General features: G+C 37.6%; 1 protein-coding gene across 1 annotated transcript; it reads left to right on the top strand.

The window, feature by feature from the left end:
* Positions 1 to 1773: 1773 nt before the first annotated feature.
* TRAM1 (translocation associated membrane protein 1) lies at positions 1774 to 19412 on the top strand. Its single transcript, XM_026842320.1, has 10 exons — positions 1774 to 1906; positions 2487 to 2608; positions 2790 to 2906; positions 3771 to 3829; positions 4220 to 4304; positions 7963 to 8033; positions 10221 to 10325; positions 10924 to 11067; positions 12060 to 12220; positions 15301 to 19412. The coding sequence occupies exons 2-10, from the start codon at positions 2558 to 2560 to the stop codon at positions 15372 to 15374; spliced, it is 867 nt and encodes a 288-aa protein (XP_026698121.1). The 5' UTR covers positions 1774 to 1906; positions 2487 to 2557; the 3' UTR covers positions 15375 to 19412.
* The last annotated feature ends 388 nt before the right edge of the window (positions 19413 to 19800 follow it).

Genomic DNA, 19800 nt, shown 5'->3' with positions numbered 1-19800 from the left:
CCCATCTAGCCTCCCTTTTATTGTCTCCTCTTCCATACTTGCCGGTTAGCTTTTCTTCCCTTCTGCTTGCTCGGCATTGGGTTCCTCGTTACTGTTCCTCGGATAACGTGTGTTAACCCTGGCTGCACAGCCCCATGGAGACAGGCGGGCGCCTGCTGCCGCCACAGCCGTACCTTGCGGCTGCGCCTCGGCCTCTTATGTTTGGGTTTACTATCAAAAATCATCAAGACAGTCCTTATATGGTCGTTTTCTGGGAATTGAGGTTAAAGAGATGCACTTCAATCTTTACCTTTTATGCCTACTTCTGGCTTACTGTATTTATAGTATTACTGGTAGGATTGGAAGTTTTGTGGGGATTGGATGTGCTGAAGTCTTTTTGCTTCCAGTTTTTTCAGTCCAGGGTGTTTTCTACCCCAGTGTCAAAGGGCCGTATGCCTTTGTTGGTACAGATGTGGTACAGCTGAGAAGATTGTCCAGTTTAGGTCTTGGAAATTGCCTCCTGTGGTTAACGTTGGTCTGTAAAGGTATTTATACTGTCTGACTTGTGCAACTGAATTAGGACTGTAAGTAGCTGACTGAGCCTTCACAGGGCAGTTCAAAATTGGCTGTTTGGAATTGTCCTCTGAAAGCTTCTTTGATGAATAGGGAGCCCTAGGCAGCTTCACTCATTCAGACAAACTAGATGGATTCCCTGAAGTTACACGGAGTGAGCAGTCCAGTGTATATTCGGGGATTCCTAGAAAATCTAGGGCTTGTTTACCAAGCACTAGTTTTTAAAATAAATCTTATTTATTGTGAATGATCATAAATGATGCTAGTAACTTAATAATTATCTTCAGATACTGAAGGTATCCTTCCAAGATTCATTAAGGAGTTTGGTTTTTTGCTGGAGGTTTTTTTTTGTTTTGTCGGTCCTAGAAATGCAATAAAGGATGCTAGGTTTTTACAGTGGTGAGAAACAATCAGATCATAAATATTGTAAAGCATGGTTATTTTTCTTTCTCTGTTAAGACATGTTGATTCATGTTGGATTCATCGAAGATGTGCTAAAATTTAAAATTATTTTATGCTTATTGAGATATAAGAAGTTGTGCTGCTACCTGCTTATTGGGATTTTTATAGTATAGTCACTCCCCCCCCCAAAAAAAAAAACCCAAACCTTTAGAACAAACTGGCCCCCTCCCCCTTCATCCTGCTTTTTCTCACTGTCCATCATAAAGGAGTAGTACCACTACTGCTAATTTTCATTTCTTTTGTTTTACACTTCTTGCCAGAGGATCCCCAGGTCAAAAAAATGCTAATTATATTGAGTTGGTATGCAGCTAGCCTGAAATGGTTCTCCATTCTTTATGCCTTTTCTCTTTTCTTGTCCACGTTTTCAAAATCGTCCACAGATTTATGGATATGATACTGATCTTCAGATTTTGACGAATCAAAAAGTAGTTTTAAATGGAATTTATTCTCAGCCATTGCTGCACTCATCGGGGTCTGGGGATTACACGATATTGTGCATTCTGCTAATATAATAATACATTACGGACCAGAGAAAGAATCACAGCATGTGTTTTTGTTTTAATGTTGTGGAAAAGACAATTTGTAAGTAGCATTTTCGAGGACATTTCATTCAGGAGATTGGGTATTCTGTAAACAGACCTATAGAGATCACACCATATGTTCTGCCTTTGGAAGGTCAGGTGAAGTGGTGTGATAATGCGAGTTGATCAGTTTTATGGGAGGGGACAAACGTGCTGGGGAAGGGTGCTAAAACTATGGGCAAATGTTTTCAGCTTAATACTGTTTATTTCAGTAGCATTTACAGCACTTTTGTTTTTTCTCTTTCAGTTTACAGCAAAAGCAGCTGTCATTTTTGTTACACTTCAGTATAATGTTACAATTCCTGCCACAGGTACGTATCTTGCAGGAGGCTAGTTATGAGATAGTGTATTCAGACATTAGTATGCTGTACTTTCTAGACTGAGGGTAAGGGAATTTGTCAGTTTGAATAGATAATAAGCAATTTTCAAGGACTTACTTTATTTTTAATAAAACTCCATTTTAAATAATTAGGTTAGAAACGATGTTTCTGTTCTGCTGAATTCATCATTAGTCCTAAAACACCATCTGACTAGATAAGTTAACATTAATTCTTGGTCTGGTTTGCAAGTGACAATCTTTACATCACAGCAGAGTGATACTTTAACGTAATTTTATTGTCGCCTTTCAATGCATTTGGGTAAGCTTCCTAAGTGCATTTAAGTTTTCATTTTTATGGTACATGTTTAGAGAATCAAATTTAGTTCATGATGTGATAGAGAAGATGACTGTAAACAACCAAGTGACCTAGCTCATGACGGTGCTTTAATTTAACTTCTGTTTGTTCAGCTGACTACAAACTACTTCTGTCTGAAAGGTTTCACTTTGAGAAGCAGACTTATTAGCCATTAAACTACACTGGTGCCTAACAGCCAATTCTGTTTGTCTTCTAGACGTACAATCTGCAGAAACAATCTCTCTCTATCACTATGGCATCAAAGACTTGGCTACAATTTTCTTTTATATGCTTGTAGCAATAATCATACATGCTATAATTCAGGAGTATGTACTGGATGTAAGTATAAAATATTAATTCCTTTCATCAAGATAATTAGACTTCAAGACTATTAAAAGTAAACTTTTGCATTAAAGCTTTTAACTGTTAAAACATGCATTGAGACTTAGATGTTGTAATGCAGTTAACAGGTTATTGTTAAGTACTACAGCATATAAATAACAATGGACTTTCATTTCAGAAAATTAACAGGAAAATGCACTTTTCAAAAACAAAGCATAGCAAGTTCAATGAGTCTGGGCAACTTAGTGCATTCTACCTTTTCTCCTGTGTTTGGGGAACAAGCATTCTTGTCTCTGTAAGTATGCTGTCTCTTGTTTGTATTACGAGATTTAAAAAATTTTGCTTATGATGATCACAAATAAGTTTTTGGCTTATTTTTCAGCTTTTAGCTGGTTTTAATATTAAAGCAGGGACAAGTTTAAGGATTCTGTGTAGGTTGTAGTCATAACTGAGTATAAAGTCCAGTAATGTTACTGTTGCTCAGTTTGAGTTAATTTACTGTCAACTGAATAAGATAAAACTTTTTAACTGTATTATGGTACTTCATTTTCTGTAATATTTTGGTGTGGGCTTATTAGCATAAGATAAATCTTAGAAAAGCATCATACATAGTATTTTGGCAGCCTAGGGAATAGGTGTATGGACAGATTGCTGTAGACTCAGGTGAGTGTATGCTTTCAGATTACATGCTCTTTACTAGTGGCTGAATGTGTATAAGAGTTTCAAAAAAGGGGAAGAGTATGTTTTTTTTCTTCCTTAACATAATGATTCCTGAAAAAACTTGCCTTCTCTTAGTTAAGCTCAAAGTTTGTCAGCAGTTTATAAGGGAAGACTTATGGCTGTAGTGATGCTGAGATAAACTCCATCTTATAAGGACACTATCTTGTATGAATGCTTGGTTTGTTTGGTTGCTTTTTATTTTTCCAAGCCAATACAGCTGTCTTTTGGTTTTGGGACTTGGTTTTGGTGATGTTTGTGTTTTTTTGTAAAAGGAAATATTGATCTGCAGCTTTGACCTGTATGTGTAGGTGTATGTACGTTTGTATGTACGCATGCATGTATAGATAAATACATACATCTATGTACGTTCATTATTTCTGACTAGGAAGTAGCATCTTTGAGGGTTTATTAGTTTGTTTTGTTTTGTTTTTTCTTTTAGGAGAACTATATATCAGATCCAACCTCTCTGTGGAGGGACTATCCGCACACTCTGATTCCGTAAGGCCTCTTCCTCAGAGGATTCTTGGGGAGAGGAGGGAGTGTTTTAAATTTAGGGTGTTTCACGTACAATCTGTGTAGAAAAAGTAGTCTGTAAAACTGTATTAGTCACTAATGTAGTTTTGCTCATATTTATGGGGGAACTTGATTCTCTCAATTTGTAGCATAAAGAGTTCTCTTTCTGTAGGCTACTTTTTAAAGAATTACATTTTTGCAAGCTTTATCGTAACAATTTTGGTTTTTAAAAATCTTTTGAGTTGGCTGGCAGGAAGGATCTATATTTTTATTTCTTTAAAGACAGTGATTAAATATGTTCACTAGAAAGCTTCCAAAATGTTTTAACTTCATTAATAAAAAGTAATATTCTTCAATTCTTGCTGTATTGTACAGGTTTCAAATGAAGTTTTTCTACATCTTACAGTTGGCATACTGGTTTCATGCTTTTCCAGAATTGTACTTCCAGAAAACTAAAAAAGTAAGTTCAAAATGTAAATCAAAACAATTCCAAAGCAAGCAACTTGGAACAGTGGAATAGTTACTTTCTTTTGGACTTTCAGAGTAACATGTTATCATAGATTTCCTACCCTATTCTTACTTGTGTTACCCACTTTTCCTGATGAAACTTTGGGTGCTCAAATATCCATGGTAAAAGGTAGCAGTTTTTCTTTTCAGTTAAATCCTGTATTTCTGATTGCCATAACATTGCTATATAGCTGTTGTATAAATAATTTTCCCTTGAGCAAATTAATGTGAGATTTTCTTTTCAAACTTTTTTTTGTTTGTCTCTTGTAATTAGTAGTGTGGATAGTCTCACTGAAATCACAGTTGCTTCATGAGTCATGTTACAGGTGTAGAATATAAGCAGTGAATAATTTCATAAATCCAAGGAATATTAAACTCTGGGATTTGATTTAAATGCCATAGTCCTCAGCAGAAGTTCTGGTTAGTTGTGTATTTAGATCTTTTTTCAGTGCTCAACTTTTAATGGCATCCTTTTCCCCCTGAGGATTTTGTCTGCTGGGGTTCTCAAAACACTGAGTTTACAGTAGATCTTTTCTTGTTAGCACACTTTTTGCCTTCCTGGACCTATTATGTAGTCTTTTTGCATAGGCTCATTTTGCATATGCAGCTTCCTTTTTTAAACTTTTCTTTTTTAAACTCTTCAACACGGCTTCACCAAGGGCAGATCATGCTTGACTAATTTAGTGGCTTTCTACAGTGGACTGACTGCATCAGGGGGTGAGGGAAGAACTACTGATGTCATCTACCCGAACTTCTTTTACGGCTTCTGATGTTGTCCCACACACAGCATCCTTACCTCTAAATTGGAAAGAGATGGATTTGATGGATGGACTGTTAGATGGATGAGGAACTGACTGGATGGCTGCTCCCAGAGAGTTACAGTCAGTGGCTCAATGTCCAATTAGAAACCAGCAACGAGTGGTGTTCTTCCAAGAGTCTGTACTGGGACCAATGCTATTTAATATCTTTATCAATGACATAGACAGTGGGATCAAGTGCACCCTCAGCAAGTTTGCAGGTGACGCCAAGCTGAATGGTGCAGTTGATTTGCTCAAGGAAAGAAATGTGATCCAGAGGGATCTTGACAGGCTTGAGGATTAGGCCTGTGTGAACCTCATGAAGGCCAAGTGCAAGGTCCTGCACCTGGGTCATGGGAATCCCCAACATCAGTACAGACTGGAGATGAAGGAATTGAGGGCAGCCATGCAGACAAGGACTTGGGGGTACTGGGGTGTGAAAAACTGGACATGATCAACAATGTGCGCTCACACCCAGAAAGCCAGTTGTATGCTGGGTCAAATAAAAAGAAGTATGGCCAGCAGGTCGAGGGAAGTGATTCTTCCCCTCTACTCCGCTCTCATGAGACCCCACCTGGAATGCTGCGTCCAGCTCTGGGCCTCCTGACATAAGGACATGGACCTGTTGGAGTGAGTCCAGAGGAGGCCACAAAGATGACTGGGGGGCTGGAACACCTGCCCTAAGCAGAAAGGCTGAAAGAGTTGGGGTGGTTCAACCTAGAGAAGGGAAGACTCTGGGAAGACCTTATAGTGGCCTCTCAATATTTGAAGGAGTCTTATAAGAAAGATGGAGAAAGACTTTTTATCAGGGCTTGTAGTGACAGGACAGGAGAAAAAGATTTTAATATGAAAGAGGGTAGGTTTAGATTAGGTATAAGGAATAAATTTATGATGAAGGTGGTGAGACACTGGAATGGGTTGTCTGGAGAAGTTTTGGATGGCCCATCATTGGAAGTGTTCAAGGCCAGACTGGATGGGGCTTTAAGCAACCTGATCTAGTGAAAGATGTCACTGCCCATGACAGGGGGACTTGGACTAGATGATCTTTAAGCTCCCTTCCAACGAAACCATCTGTGTTTCTGTTGCTACTCTGTGACTAGACTGTGTCTCTGCTGCCAGAGTTCTGCTCTATTCAAGAAAATGAAACTGACATGTTACATAACCATAAGTCTTTGTTCAAGAGCCTGGAAGAGGCTTGGGAAAATAGTAATGAGATGCTTTGTTTTCATGCTGATCAGATGCAATACAAACACTGAAGTTTTGCAGATAACTGCAGCTGATGTTCCCATATTGTGCTAGTGATACCTCGAATTTCTCTCCATATCCAAGTGTTGAGGGTTTTTTAACATAACTTCAAGAAAGCTGTCACAAGTGTGATGGAAGTTCCATATGTTGAATAGTAGTGTTCTGCTGGGTCACTGCTTGGAATTTTGGCCCCTGACTTTTGCACGAAGTTTTAAGAGTAATAGTTAATTTGTTTTAGCAAGTTCATAGTTGATATTTCTTTCATCACATTTTAACCTCTGCCGTCTTGGCTTCTCTGCCTTATTCCTTCTTTTGAAGGAGCTGGCTTTCACTCAGGTCTAACTGTCTGTACTGCTGACATAGACCAGAAAAGAAGTTCTTAACTGCTTTCTGCATAGTAGTGTATACCTCCACCTGCATTATTCCAGTAGGCCTTCAGTCTCTAACAGTTTGTCTAAGCAGGAAGCATGGGCTGTTTAAATGTTACCTCAGTTCTGAAGATAAAGTGCAAAAGGTTCATCCTGGCAGTACTTGGACAAACTGAGCATTTGACTATTCTAATTTGTCTGAAAGAACTAATTTTTTGTTTTGTTTCAGATCATTTAGAGTAGGTTTTTATCTGTTTTCTCGCTCTTTGTGTATATGTGTGGTCTTTGGTGTTGTCACAAGTGTTTGATTCTGTGCTGTTGTTGGCTTTGAGATGGAGTATTGCATAACATAAGATAGATCTTACAAGATAAAATTTTTAGGCCTTTTTTTAATTACATGTATACAAGATAAAGCTGAAGCTCCTTGCTTGAAGTTTCCTAAGACTGGAGAGTTTAAGCACAACTGAATATACTCTGCATACCAACTTCAAGACAGACTTCTGTTGTGACACAGCATGCTTCAGTGATTCTGTTGACAGATGGCACCTTCTGCTTTCCGTGTGCTGTGTGTCTGTACTTAAATTCATGTCTCTTCCCCTTTATTATTTCATAACTATGAAGTGTTAAGTTCAATAGGGCTGGCTAACTTGAAGTGTGACCATGTGGCTTAACATAAGTGGTTAATAACATTATTCTCTGTATTTGCTAGCAACAGTGTGCCAGAACCTTGAATGATCTTGGATTTTTTAAAATAGATGTCAACACTTGGAAGCCTTTTCATTTTGGTTCATAGACTGTTATTTTATTTCTGTAACAATCTGATGGGCAGCAAACATGTGAAACTGTAGGAAGTTAATCTGATGTTATAGTAATACATACCAAATAAGTATTGTAATAGCTAGTACAAATTCACAGTACTCACATCAAATAGAAATGGCCTTTTTAAAAAGCATCTTTGATGCGTTTTCTCACAATAGCATATGTGTAAGACACTGGATGTTACTGGTAAGTAAGCAATAAGTTATGTGTGGAATTAGATGATTGAAGTTTAGTAATTTAGTGCCAGAACAGGCCACATTAAGGTAGCTGATAAACCAAGCAGAATTTCCAAGACTACAGAATAGTTCATAATAATATATAACATTGTACAATAATGTTTAACATTGTGTATAACACATAATTACTTTTTTCTTCCTCATAGGAAGATATCTTTCGCCAGATTGTCTACATTGGACTTTATCTCTTTCATATTGCTGGAGCCTATCTCCTGAAGTAAGTCATAGAATCATAGAATGGTTTGGGTTGGAAGGAACCTTAGTGATCATCTAGTTACACCCCTCACTGCCATGGGCAGGGACACCTTCTGCTAGACCAGGTTGCTCAAAGCCCTGTCCAGCCTGGACATGAACACTTCCTTGAACACATCCACAGCTTCTCTGGGCAAGCTGTTCCAGTGCCTTACCACCCTCTCAGTAAAGAATTTCTTTCTTATATCTAATCTGAATCTACCCTCTCAGTTTAAAACCGTTACCCCTTGTCCTATCAACTGCGCTCCCTAATAAAGAGTCCCTCCCCATCTTTCTTGTAGGCCCCCTTTAAGTACTGGAAGGCCGCTATAAGGTCTTCCCAGAGCCTTCTCTTGCAGGCTGAACAACCCCAACTCCCTCGGCCTGTCTTTATAGGAGTGTTTCAGCCCCTGATTATCTTTGTGGCTTCCTCTGGACCCGCTTGAGCAGGTTCATCTCTCTTATGTTGGGGACCCCAGAGCTGGACACAGCACTCCAGGTGGGGTCTCACAAGAGCAGAGTAGAGGGGGAGAATCACCTCTCTCGACCTGCTGGTCACACTTCACATGATGCAGCCCAGGATATGGTTGGCCTTCTGGGCTTCATATGTGCATTGCTGACTCAGTCAGTTTTCCATCCGCTACTGTTTCCAAGTCCTCCTCCACAGGGCTGCTCTCAATCCATTCATCACCTAGCCTGTATTTGTGTTTGGGATTGCCTTGACCCGTGTGCAGGACCTTGCACTTGGCCTTGCTGAACTTCATAAGGTTTGCACAGGCACCTCTCAAGCCTGTCACAGTCCCTCTGATGGCATCCCTTCCCTCCAGCATGTCAATTGCACCACACAGATTGGTTTCATTGGCAGACTTGCTGAGGGTGCACTCAGTCCCACTGTTCACTTTGCCAACAAAGGTGTTAAACACTAGTGGTCCCAGTAGTGCCCCCTGAGGAACACCACTCATCACTGGTCTACACTTGGACTTCGAGCTGTTAACTGCAACTCTTTGAGTGTGACCATCCAGCCAATTCCTTATCCACTGAGTGGTCCATCCATCAAATCCATATGTCTCCAGTTTAGAGAGAAGGATGTCAAGACAGTGTCAAAAGTTTTCCATAAGCCGAGGTGGATGATGTCAGTTGCTCTTCCCTTATCAATCAATGGTGTAACCCCATCATAGAAGGTCACCAAATTTGTCAGGCATGATTTACCCTTAGTGAAGCCATGTTGGCTGTCACTAATCACCTCCTTATTTTCCCTAATTTGCCCTAGTCTAGTTTTCAGGAGGATCTGCTCCATGATCTTGCTGGGCACAGAGGTGAGAATGACCAGCCTGTAGTTCCCTGGGTCCTCTATTTCCCTTTTTGAAAATGGGGTTTATGTTTCCCCTTTTCCAGTCATCAGGAACTTCACTGGACTGCCACCACTTCTCAGCTATGATGAGTAGTGGCTGAGCCACTTCATCTGCCAGTTCCCTCAGGACCCACGGATGCATCTCATCAGGTCCCATGGACTTGTGCACCTTCAGGTTCATTAGATGATCTCGAACATGATCTTCTCCTACAGTGGGTGTTTTTTCTTTCTCCCAGCCCCCACCTTTACCTTCTGTGTCTTGGGTGGTGTGGCTGGAGCACTTGCCAGTGAAGACTGAGGCAAAAGAGACATTGAATACCTCAGCCTTCTCCATATCCCAGGTGACCAAGACTCCCTTTTCTTTCCAGAGAGGGCCCACATGTTCCCTGGTCTTCATTTCATCACCAATGTACCTATAGAAGCTTTTCTTGTTACCCTTCATGTCTCTGGTCAGATTTAATTCTACCAGGGCTTTAGCTTTCCTAACCTGATCCCTGGTTCCTTGAACAATTTCTCTGTATTCCTCCCAGGCTACCTGTCCTTGCTTCCACCATCTGTAGGCTTCCTTTTTGTGTTTGACCTTGTCCAGGTGCTCCTTGTTCATCCATGCAGGCCTCATGGCATTCTTAGCTGACTTCCTCTTTGTTGGGATGCATCACTCCTGAGCTTGGAGGAGGTGATCCTTGAATATTAACCATCTTTCCTGGGTCCCTCTTCCCTCTAGGGCCTTATCCCATGTCAACTGTCAATTTTTGCTGGCTTCATTCTCTGTCTTGAACATCTAACAAAATGTCTGAACATTTGTTTTATTTGTTTTGATAGACTGACCCATCTTGGACTTGTTCTTCTAGTATTGCATTACTTTGTTGAATTTCTTTTCCACATATCCCGTCTCTTCTACTTCAGTGATGAAAGATACCAGAAAGGGTAAGTAGTCGTTATCTTCTCATGTAATTTCTGTCTCAAAGCCTTGTGCATTTAACTAACCAGAAACCAAAATAACAAGGAAGTTCAATGTTTCCTTAGAGGCCATAGTTCTCCAGGCTAGTTTTAGTATTTATATCTCTAAACCAGCTATTATTTTACCTTATTCACCTATTTAAGTAAAACTTAGTAGTAGTATAAAATGAAATAAAATCTGACACTTTATACTAATATTTTTTTAAAAAAAAGGTTTGTAGGAAAAGGAACAGCATAGGTTGCTAATACAGCCTGTTCTGTAGGAACTACTAGCATGCTTATGTTCTAATTTTAATAGAAGGCACTTTCTGTTGAGTTGAACCTAGTTCTCAGAACATACTTTGGTTTGTTAAAAAAAAAAAAAGGATATTGTGAGGCAGGCCTTCTTTTTCCTTTTTGTCTTCTACAAGTACTAGAGACGTAAGACTAGAATAGGTGCAAAATAATGAGTTTAGTTAAGTTCTTAAATTTCAAATGGATTCATGTTATAAAAAGTGAACATTTGCATTGTTGGTACTTGTGAACAGAGAATTCATTTAGTGTTTGTGATGTTTTTTCTTTGCAGATTTTCACTGTGGGCAGTTCTTTTTGTTTTGGCAAGGCTTCTCACCTTGATTCTCTCAGTCCTTACTTTTGGCTTTGGACTGGCAAGAGCAGAAGATCAGCAGCTGAATTTCAGTACTGGAAACTTTAATATCCTGGCTGTTAGGTATAGTAAACTTGGAACAGTTCTTAAGCATGAGCTATAAACCTGTGCTAAATAAACAATATAAATTGTATGGTATGGTATTTGTGCTAGTAATTATGAATGGTTAGGTTTCATGCAGCCGATGGGATCAATAGAAATAGCTTATGTAATAAACTTGTAAGGCACAGTGAAATTAAACATTTACACTCTATACAGCTGAGAAATCTGTAACTGGTTACTTGGGTTTTTTTTGTCAGAAAAAAAACCCAACCCAGAATTAAAGGGAGTATCTAATTACAGGGATTACTTTAAAATATTTTAGTTATTGAGTTGTATTCTAGATACAATTGCAGTGAGTTTATCTATAGAGGTCAAGGCATTAGGCCCAGAGTATCTTTGGTCCTGATTACCTCTTTCTCTGCCTTTATTATAGCTTCTGTTGCTGCTGAGTAATGCAGAATGTTCAGCCTACCACCTGAATGGTGGTTTGATTTCTATGAATTAAATACAGAAAACCAAGTTATTAAAACATTGACGATGTCAGCATTACCCTGCAGAATTGATATTCAGAACTGCAAGACTCTTTTAAACCGTTTTCAGCTGTTACTACCTATTGCCTTGAAAGTAATCCTGAGAAAGGAGAAAAGCGGAAAGAATTCTAGTACTTCCCAGTTTTGATGGAGGGGCAAAGACTTCCCTCTCACTATATCTAGTATATCTAGTTTTGTTCAGCTGTGCTAAGCCCAGTCACCTTATGTGAGCTAACTCTTGCATGGCTTAGAAAATTGATGTTACTGGATGGGGGGAGGTCACAAAAAAAAAACCCAGACAAAACTGAACTTTTACAAATTCATGTTACCTAGAAGGAATCACTCTAATGTGTTTGAAGAACCTGTGTAAAAAGGCAGTTTATGACATGCAAAAAACTATCTGAGGTGGTGTTCTACTTTCCTTTTCTATTTAAATAATGAGAGAAACTTACTGATAAACCTTCACCTGTGTTTTGTTTCTAGAATCAGTGTGCTGGCCTCCATCTGCATGGCTCAAGCATTTATGATGTGGAAGTTCATTAATTTCCAGCTTCGGAGGTGGAGAGAACATTCTTCTTCTCAGCCTCAGTCAGTGAAAAAGAAGTTCGTAACAGCTAAAGGAAAGACCTCCAGAAAAGAAAGAGGTTAGTATTTTCAGTTTTTCTGTTGCCTTGACTTCTCAAAAACAACTTCAGATAATGGAGAGCCTTTTATAATAGAAGTGTTAAAGAAACATGTCTAACTTGCAAGTGAGATGACTCAAGTTACAGGAACAGTATTGGTGAATATTGTTGGTTGGGTTTTTTTAATTAAAAAACCCACTATATATTAATTGTTTGGTTTTTTCTCTTCTAATTGGCTGAATGAAGGAATTACCATTTCTTTTGTTAATGCAATGTCAGATTTTTATTATGTCTAATTTCATTACTTGAGCACAATGTGTCATGCTTATGTTTTATTCTCTTATGAAAAGAGAGCAGACACATTTTTAGATGTGTTCTCATAATCAATTACTTCTAAATTTTTATTGGCATGAATTTCAAGCTTGTTTTTCATTGCCACTAAACTCTTGAGCTTTTAGGGCAAGGACATGGTTTCATTATCCATCCAGTAAATAGGCTTATTGTTTTTACTAAAATTAGAACTTTGATACATCTTTTAAGGGAAGTAGTAACTACTTACTACTCTAAATCTGTGTAGAAGCATTTGAAAATGAACTAAAGACTCCAGGTTTGACTTGATCGCGTCACAACTATTTTTATGGAGAGGGCATGAAAGGTGAACTGAATGCTTTTTCCTCCAAGGAAAATTATATGCTCCATTTGGAAAAAAAAAAAAAAAATCCACACACTTCAATATTTCTTGCTGTACCAACAGTTAAACTTCTGTGTATTTAATTGCTATCTTGAATAACTTCTGCACCTTTTTTGAAACTGCTTCAGTAATTTCAAAAGCTTTTCTCAGCATGATAATCTGCTGCCAATCATGTATTGCCAACATGTTCCACTTTTTGATATACTAAACCTGTGTGAAGACGATTTGCTCAGAGATCAATTCAGTGATTTTTTTTTTTCTTCACTGTTCTTTTTTATTAAAATTAATATGGTTTAGAGTATTTCTTACTCCCTTTTGATGATTTGTAATTATCTCAACTCGGCTTTTCTGTGTTGTTGGGGTTTCTTGTTTTTGTCAGAAAATCCAGTTGGACTGTTTTTTTAATTGAGTGAAGGTAGCTTCCTGTGTAGGTGTCCTACTTAATCAGAGCTTTGTGTTCATTGTGTACTATGAGTTATTGTGGCATTAATGACAAATATCTTTAAAGCATAAACTTAAATAGCGTATTAATCAGTGAACTAAAAATGTAGTCGCTTTTTAACAACTCCTAAACTATTTCATTCACGTAATTTGATGAATTTGCTGCTTTTCACCTAACTTTAATGGAGCCTTGCAAGTGGTAAACAAATAGTGAAAAAAGCAGTTAATTGGAATTGTGGTTCTATTCACAAAATAATTGAGCTGTGCCTGTTTTAGACTGGGGAAATTTACAGCTTATTTTAAATGGAAAGAAAAGAACTTTAAAATCTTAAAGGTTAGTGTTACTTCTTGTGTTTTGAAGATTCCTCTAATGTTATCTGTTCAGAACACTTGCACAGTATGTAGCAAGGCAATGTTTTTGAAAGAGTAATATATGCAATTAAATGGTTTTAAAATTGTATTTTTTTTCTTGTGGTTGGATGGATTTTTGGGAGCCAGGGTACAATAAAATGTGCTACTTTTAGACTATGCCAAAAGCAAGAAGTGACAGTAGAAGAATCCTACTGGTGATGTAGGTGGGGTCTCCAGGCACATGCTGATTCTTGTTCTTTATTTTACTTACGCTTGTTATGACATGACTGTTTATGAAAATATTTATGAAATTCAGTTAGCTGGCTTGGATCTAGCTCATTGTTTGTGAGCTTCTTGATTTGAGAATAACACAAACTTTTTGAAAAGTATCCAAAGACCACCTTGTGTAGGCTTAAAATGGTGGTGGTGTTTACAACCAAATATGTTGGATAGGCTTTGACTGTTTCTGTGTGACTAATTGATCCTGTGTCTGGTCTCATTCTCATGTATGTTTCTGATTTTATTATTTTCTTTTAGTTGTTTGTTTGAATAAATGGGAGCATTTGGGTGTAGTGGGGGATAGAGGAAAATTAACGGTTGGTTTTGTGGATTGGCCACACTGTGGTGATCTACAACACACCTGCAGATGAAAAACGTTCATTCAACCAGTTTTAATGGTTGCTTGAAGTCACAGCAATACTGCAAATTGAAGCAAAGATGCTAAGCAGCAAGCATTATAGCTGGATAGGCACTTCGCTCTTCAGATCTGTTTTATAAAGTTACTGTCAGGCAACATCTCTTCTTCCTTGGGTTATGGTGACACTGAATAAAGGGGATACTTTTAATTCACAATGGTATCATGTTGCTCCAGTTGTGTGCATTATAAATCCACAGATTGTGGGTCATTGTTCTAGGGCAAACTTTTGCTATCAAATTGTCACTGTGGTACTTGAACAGTTTAAAACACTTGAAACCTTTAAGTTGGCCCAGAAGTGGGATAGACATACAGAGCTGCAACTGGTAACACATTCGTACTTTGTATTGTTAAGATAAGTGCCCGGTCTTGTTTTTGAATTCTTTCCTTGTACACATACTCCTCTCAAATCTAACTGGTGTTTTACTTCTGTCCATCTTATCTATGTAAATATCTTCATCAGAACATAAATGAATTCTATATTTTAAAGTGTATACTTTAAAAAAACAGTGTGTATTTGTATTTAAATATTTTCTATATATATGAAATGTTTGTGAAGGAGTGTAATTTTAGGAAGAATTAAAATATGAAATAGGTGGGATAAACAGTAAAGACCTACACCGGGGAATTGTGTATATACTGTGTGTCTCCAGAATTTCACAGGACAGTCTCATTTACAGGTTGAGTATTTTACTTTTTTAAGATAGTATCTTCTAAAACCTTATAGCTAGTCTTGATTTTCAGTCCACATGTATATAATGCACACATTTCAGTGTCAGGAAACTGGACTTTATCATAATTAAATTTTACAAGATAGATCAGAAAAGAAGTTTTTATACAAGACTGTTTGTATAGGGCCTACAAAAATGTAGCAAAATATAAAGTGTCTCGTTGTATTTGAAAAATGTTTCTTCTTTTTTCTAGAAAATGGAATAAATGGAACAGTGACCTCAAATGGAGCAGACTCACCTCGTAGCAGGAAGGATAAATCCTCGTAAAACTGGGTTTTATTAAGTTAATTGACTAATGTCCCCAAAGAATCTGCTTTTTACATGGATGGCCCTTCAGCACTAGAGATGTTACAGATTAAAGAAAATACAATTCATGGTTTTTGATTATTGCTGTTGTTTTGAGAAACTTTTTTTAAAAGCCATTTTGACTAAGAAAAAAGGTTTATCTGTCTTCAAATACTTGGGGGGAGTATACAACACTTTTTAAATAACATTGACACTTTTTTAAACATTTATTGTGATGAAATCACTTAATGAGGATCACTGTTGCAATGTATTATTTCCTTCCAGTTTTTGTAATCTTGGTGATATATACTGTTCTACCAACTTTACTTTTTTCAAGTTCTTCAAGAAGTATTGCAAAATTGAAGCAAAAACTTAGTATGCGTTTTCAGATACTCTGGCTTTTCATTTAATTGCCTTGATTCAAATTTACTGTTCAGATTGGGATTCTGAGACCACACCAATAAACCTCTTTATTTTGTAGTTATTAGCTACACAATGTCTGCTCTAAGAATTGCCCCATATCATTAAAACAAAACTGAACTAATTGGAAATGTTGCAGAGTCTTATTGTTTGTTGGTTAGAAATCTCTTACAAGGAACAAAAAACCTTTTTGAGATATAGCTTTAGCACTTGAAAATTAGAAGGGAGCGTGTATGGTCATAGAAAGAGTTGATTTGAGTAGCACCGTTAACTCCCGTCTGTGCTTTTAAAGTGTACATATCTTGAAGAATTAGTGTGTGTTGGACCTTCTTTGAAAACTTGTTTGTCTGACTTTTAGAGGGTGGAGGTTCTTACAGTGTGTTGTTGTGATTGTTTTAGGAAGCATTTAATGTTCCATGGAGAGGGAATTTGTTAGATAAATGGATCAAGTTATGAGAAACATTCCTTTATTCTAACTGCTTTGCTTTGTTTCACCTCTGTTAGGAAATAGTTTGATTTCTTCTATATATATTTTTATGAAAAAATATTTAAAAGCTACAAGTTCTTAAAATTGATTTATTGTGCCCTTTGCTACAAGTGGAAAATCTTCATTTAAGATTTTCTCTATTATCTGTCTTTCACAATTGTATTAAATGTGAAGCTTTGTCCAGTTAATTTTCCAGTTTAATATGCAGTTGCTGTTTCCTCTGTAGCCTTTTGTAATGGGTATAATTCAACCCATTTCACTTGCGAGAATGAGTTAGAGATTTAATTCAGTCTTAAGAAGTTGCTAAATTAGTCTTTCAAGTTAACCCAAGTATTGGCCTGCTGATTGATTGAGAGGAGTAATTATGAGCAATCAAGCTGATAATAACAGTTTTTAATTAAAACGATTTTATTTATAGTTGAGTTTATACCCAACAAAATAATAAATCTGTATTCTGTATCTTCTACAGTTCAGTTGCTTACTATACAGAACAAACGTTCCTAGTATCCATTTTTCCATCATTTAGTGCTAGTTCGAGTTACTGCGGTAGAGTTGGCTGCAGTATAATTTATTGTTTCAGATAATTTCCATCACAGTTCCTGAGCACTTGCTTCACAGCTCCTGAAGTGGACTTGACAGACTCGGACTTGCTTAAGTTGAGTACTCTGGGGCAGCATGCCCTGTAATATGCCCAGTCTGCTTCAGTGGAAGTAGCTATACCATATCTTGATTTGGTGAAATAGAACTCAAGTGGTGAAACTGTGAACCTCTCTGATCTGACCATGAAACTGGAAAGTTGGAACTAAGAAATTTTGAGGGAATCGCATACGTTCAATACTTGCTGCACAAAATCACGTTTCATGTCTCTTGTTTCTAAAAAGACGACAGATTCTGTGTGCCTTGCTCTCAAGTTGTACCTTAAGCCAAAAGGCGATAATTTTTAAAGTTTCTAGTGTGGTACTTGACTTTTTGTTTGCTTGTGATATCTTGTTGTCCAGGGGCTGTCAAAATCATAAAGTGTGGAAGAACAAATTATGAAGGGAGCATTTAAGGTACTACTTGAGATCTTTGAGACTTATTTGGAGTCTGAGTGTTGTAATATTTGTTTCCCTAAGGCAAACTGTTTCTTGTAAACCTCATTCTTTGGCACAGTAGTCTTGAAGTGTAAATTTCAGGTTCACTTCCAAAAACATCAAATGAGTATATTCTTGCCTGTTAATTCTGATGTTGGTTTTTGGCTCCTTTTCGCTTTATGGATGTTCTTGGCCTTTGAACTTTGAAAAAAGCACTTTTATTTCCACAATGGCTTAATCTTCATCCTTGCCTTATAGGAGTTGTTGCTTTCTACAGAGTGATAGAGAATAATTTCAGTTGTTGAAGAATTTGCATAGAGTATTGAAAGGCAGTTTCTTATAACTAAAAACACGTATTTATCATTTCAGATGAGGCAAAAGCAGTAATTTTTTCATTTTCTACCTTGGGGTGGAAACACCTGTGAATTTAGAAGATTTTGAGTCTTCTGTTTCCAGTTTGATATTAGTTGCTTTGCATGAGATTATTGTTTGCCTGGATAATTTATTTGGAATTGTGTAAAATTGATTTTCAAATGTTACTGCATTTTGGCTCTTTGTAATCTGGGATTCAGTAAACTGGAAGAAGATTAGTTGTCTAATCATGTTTTCTTAATTATGGAATCAGGAAAATTAGAAATGGAAATGACTGAAGAGCTCGTTATTATAGTCCTATGCCTAATAAAATAATTTTTGCTTAGGCTGTAGTAATTTATCCTGATCAGTTACCAAGGTCTCACAAAGAGAAGGTTTTGTGCATGTAGATGGATTTGAATTGGGTAATTCATATAGATGCTGGATAGGGTTTGCTGGGTTTGTTTTTTCCCTTAAACCCCCTTCTCCCTGCCTCATCTTGTCAGAAGTTTTCAAGACTTAAAAGAGATTTAAAGCCTTTCCCTCTCCCTCCACCCCACATAGATGTTCGGTTTATGTCTACTATAAAATCTACTTTAAAAACCAGTATTTTACTAAGTAATTATATGTAACTTAAAAGTACAAACAAGGAATGCAGAGCAGCTGAAACTTATTTTCCAAGTTTTTGCTTTTATCTGGACACTATCCTCTTGACGAGTTAGAAAGATTGACTTCTCTTTTGTGAATTACTCATGAATATGGTTCTGTGGTCATGGGATCACCTGAAATCAGTATTTCCAAACTTAAGAACGATCAAGGCATTTGCTGTGCAGAGAACATGCATAAGCTATTTCTGCTGACATTAGAATATGCCAAAAGTAAATGTAAGTATGTTAGAATAATGCATTTGGAATTTTCCTAATACTTTTTTTTTTTAATTGTGTTTATGGAGTTCTATCACCCAGAATTGTAATAGGCAGTGTGGTACTTTGGTAGAAGTAATCAGACTTCCATTAAAAGGGTTAATACACATCTGCAGTCCTTTTGCTCTTTGCAGATTTCTGACTAGCTGTACCTGAGGTGATTTTGTTGGGGGCAAAATTTGGTATTTAAGGGAAGAGCACATTTTCATGATCGTGCTAAACTGGATGTAGGTTGCTGCCAAAATTGGGGTGCTGTCTCTTACCTCGTCCATCACAAGACTTTCTGGTTGTGTGGTGAACTAGATGAGGGACTTGTCTGACTGAAAACTGGCTTGTTTGTTTTAGGAGCTTTTCCACTGGATTAGTTAGTTGCTTGATAGTAATCCTGAAGGTACTCCAGTATTCATATATAAGAAAGAAGAAGAGATGCAGGGAAAAGGTGAATCAAATTTTAAGGCAGCTATCCCTTTGGCTGAATTTGGCTGAAAATTACACTAGATTACAGTTTGAGAGATCTTACTGAAGGGCTTCCAGTCATCAATACCAGAAGGGAGCTGGTCTTTCTGGTGGCTCCCACATGCCAAACTGATTAACTGTTAATGGATTTTTGGCAGATACTGTGGGGGAAGGGGAAATACTCAATGTGCTTTACTATATTGAGATACCTTTTATCTGTCATAGTGTTGGGATTTTTGAGCAGTGCAAGATGATACTGGTTGTGAAGAAACTGGAATTCTGAAAATATAGTTTTTCTTGGATCAAAAAACCAAGGTGGCTTTCCTTAACAGCGGGAAAACTGCAGCTTCTTTGATGTGGGATTTTTTTCACCACGTGAACCCTTTATGTATTGAAGTAGGTATTTCAGAGAGCTTTGCAAGAATTGCACTGTATGCCTGTCTAGGCCCATGGAGAGGAGGGTTATTTCATTTCTGTTATTTTTTCCTGTTTTCAAGAAGTTCACCAGCTGATTCCTAGATCATACTTGGGTTTGGTTCCATTTGTGACTCAGCCCTTTTGGCCTGTGTTGTAGAAGATGGAGTCGAGCAGCTGCAATAAGGCTCCCTATGCAGTGTTGGTCATTGCTGTCCTAATTGTCCTCAGTGGAAAATGTCGGTACTGAAGAGACTTGACCATGAAAAAGTGAGTCGTGATAC

The sequence above is a fragment of the Athene cunicularia genome, assembly GCF_003259725.1.
Source record: "Athene cunicularia isolate RWA chromosome 2 unlocalized genomic scaffold, athCun1 chr2_part1, whole genome shotgun sequence".
NCBI classification, from domain to species: domain Eukaryota; kingdom Metazoa; phylum Chordata; class Aves; order Strigiformes; family Strigidae; genus Athene; species Athene cunicularia.
This window is presented reverse-complemented; position numbering and strand designations above follow the sequence as displayed.

What these genes read in the sequence shown, in the direction of transcription:
- TRAM1 (XM_026842320.1), top strand. Translation starts at nt 2,558, where the DNA reads ATGCTTGTAGCAATAATCATACATGCTATAATTCAGGAGTATGTACTG. An exon ending in ACTTCCAGAAAACTAAAAAA is followed by an intron (nt 4,305 to 7,962) that starts GTAAGTTCAAAA and finishes TCTTCCTCATAG; the next exon opens with GAAGATATCTTTCGCCAGAT. An exon ending in GACCTCCAGAAAAGAAAGAG is followed by an intron (nt 12,221 to 15,300) that starts GTTAGTATTTTC and finishes TCTTTTTTCTAG; the next exon opens with AAAATGGAATAAATGGAACA.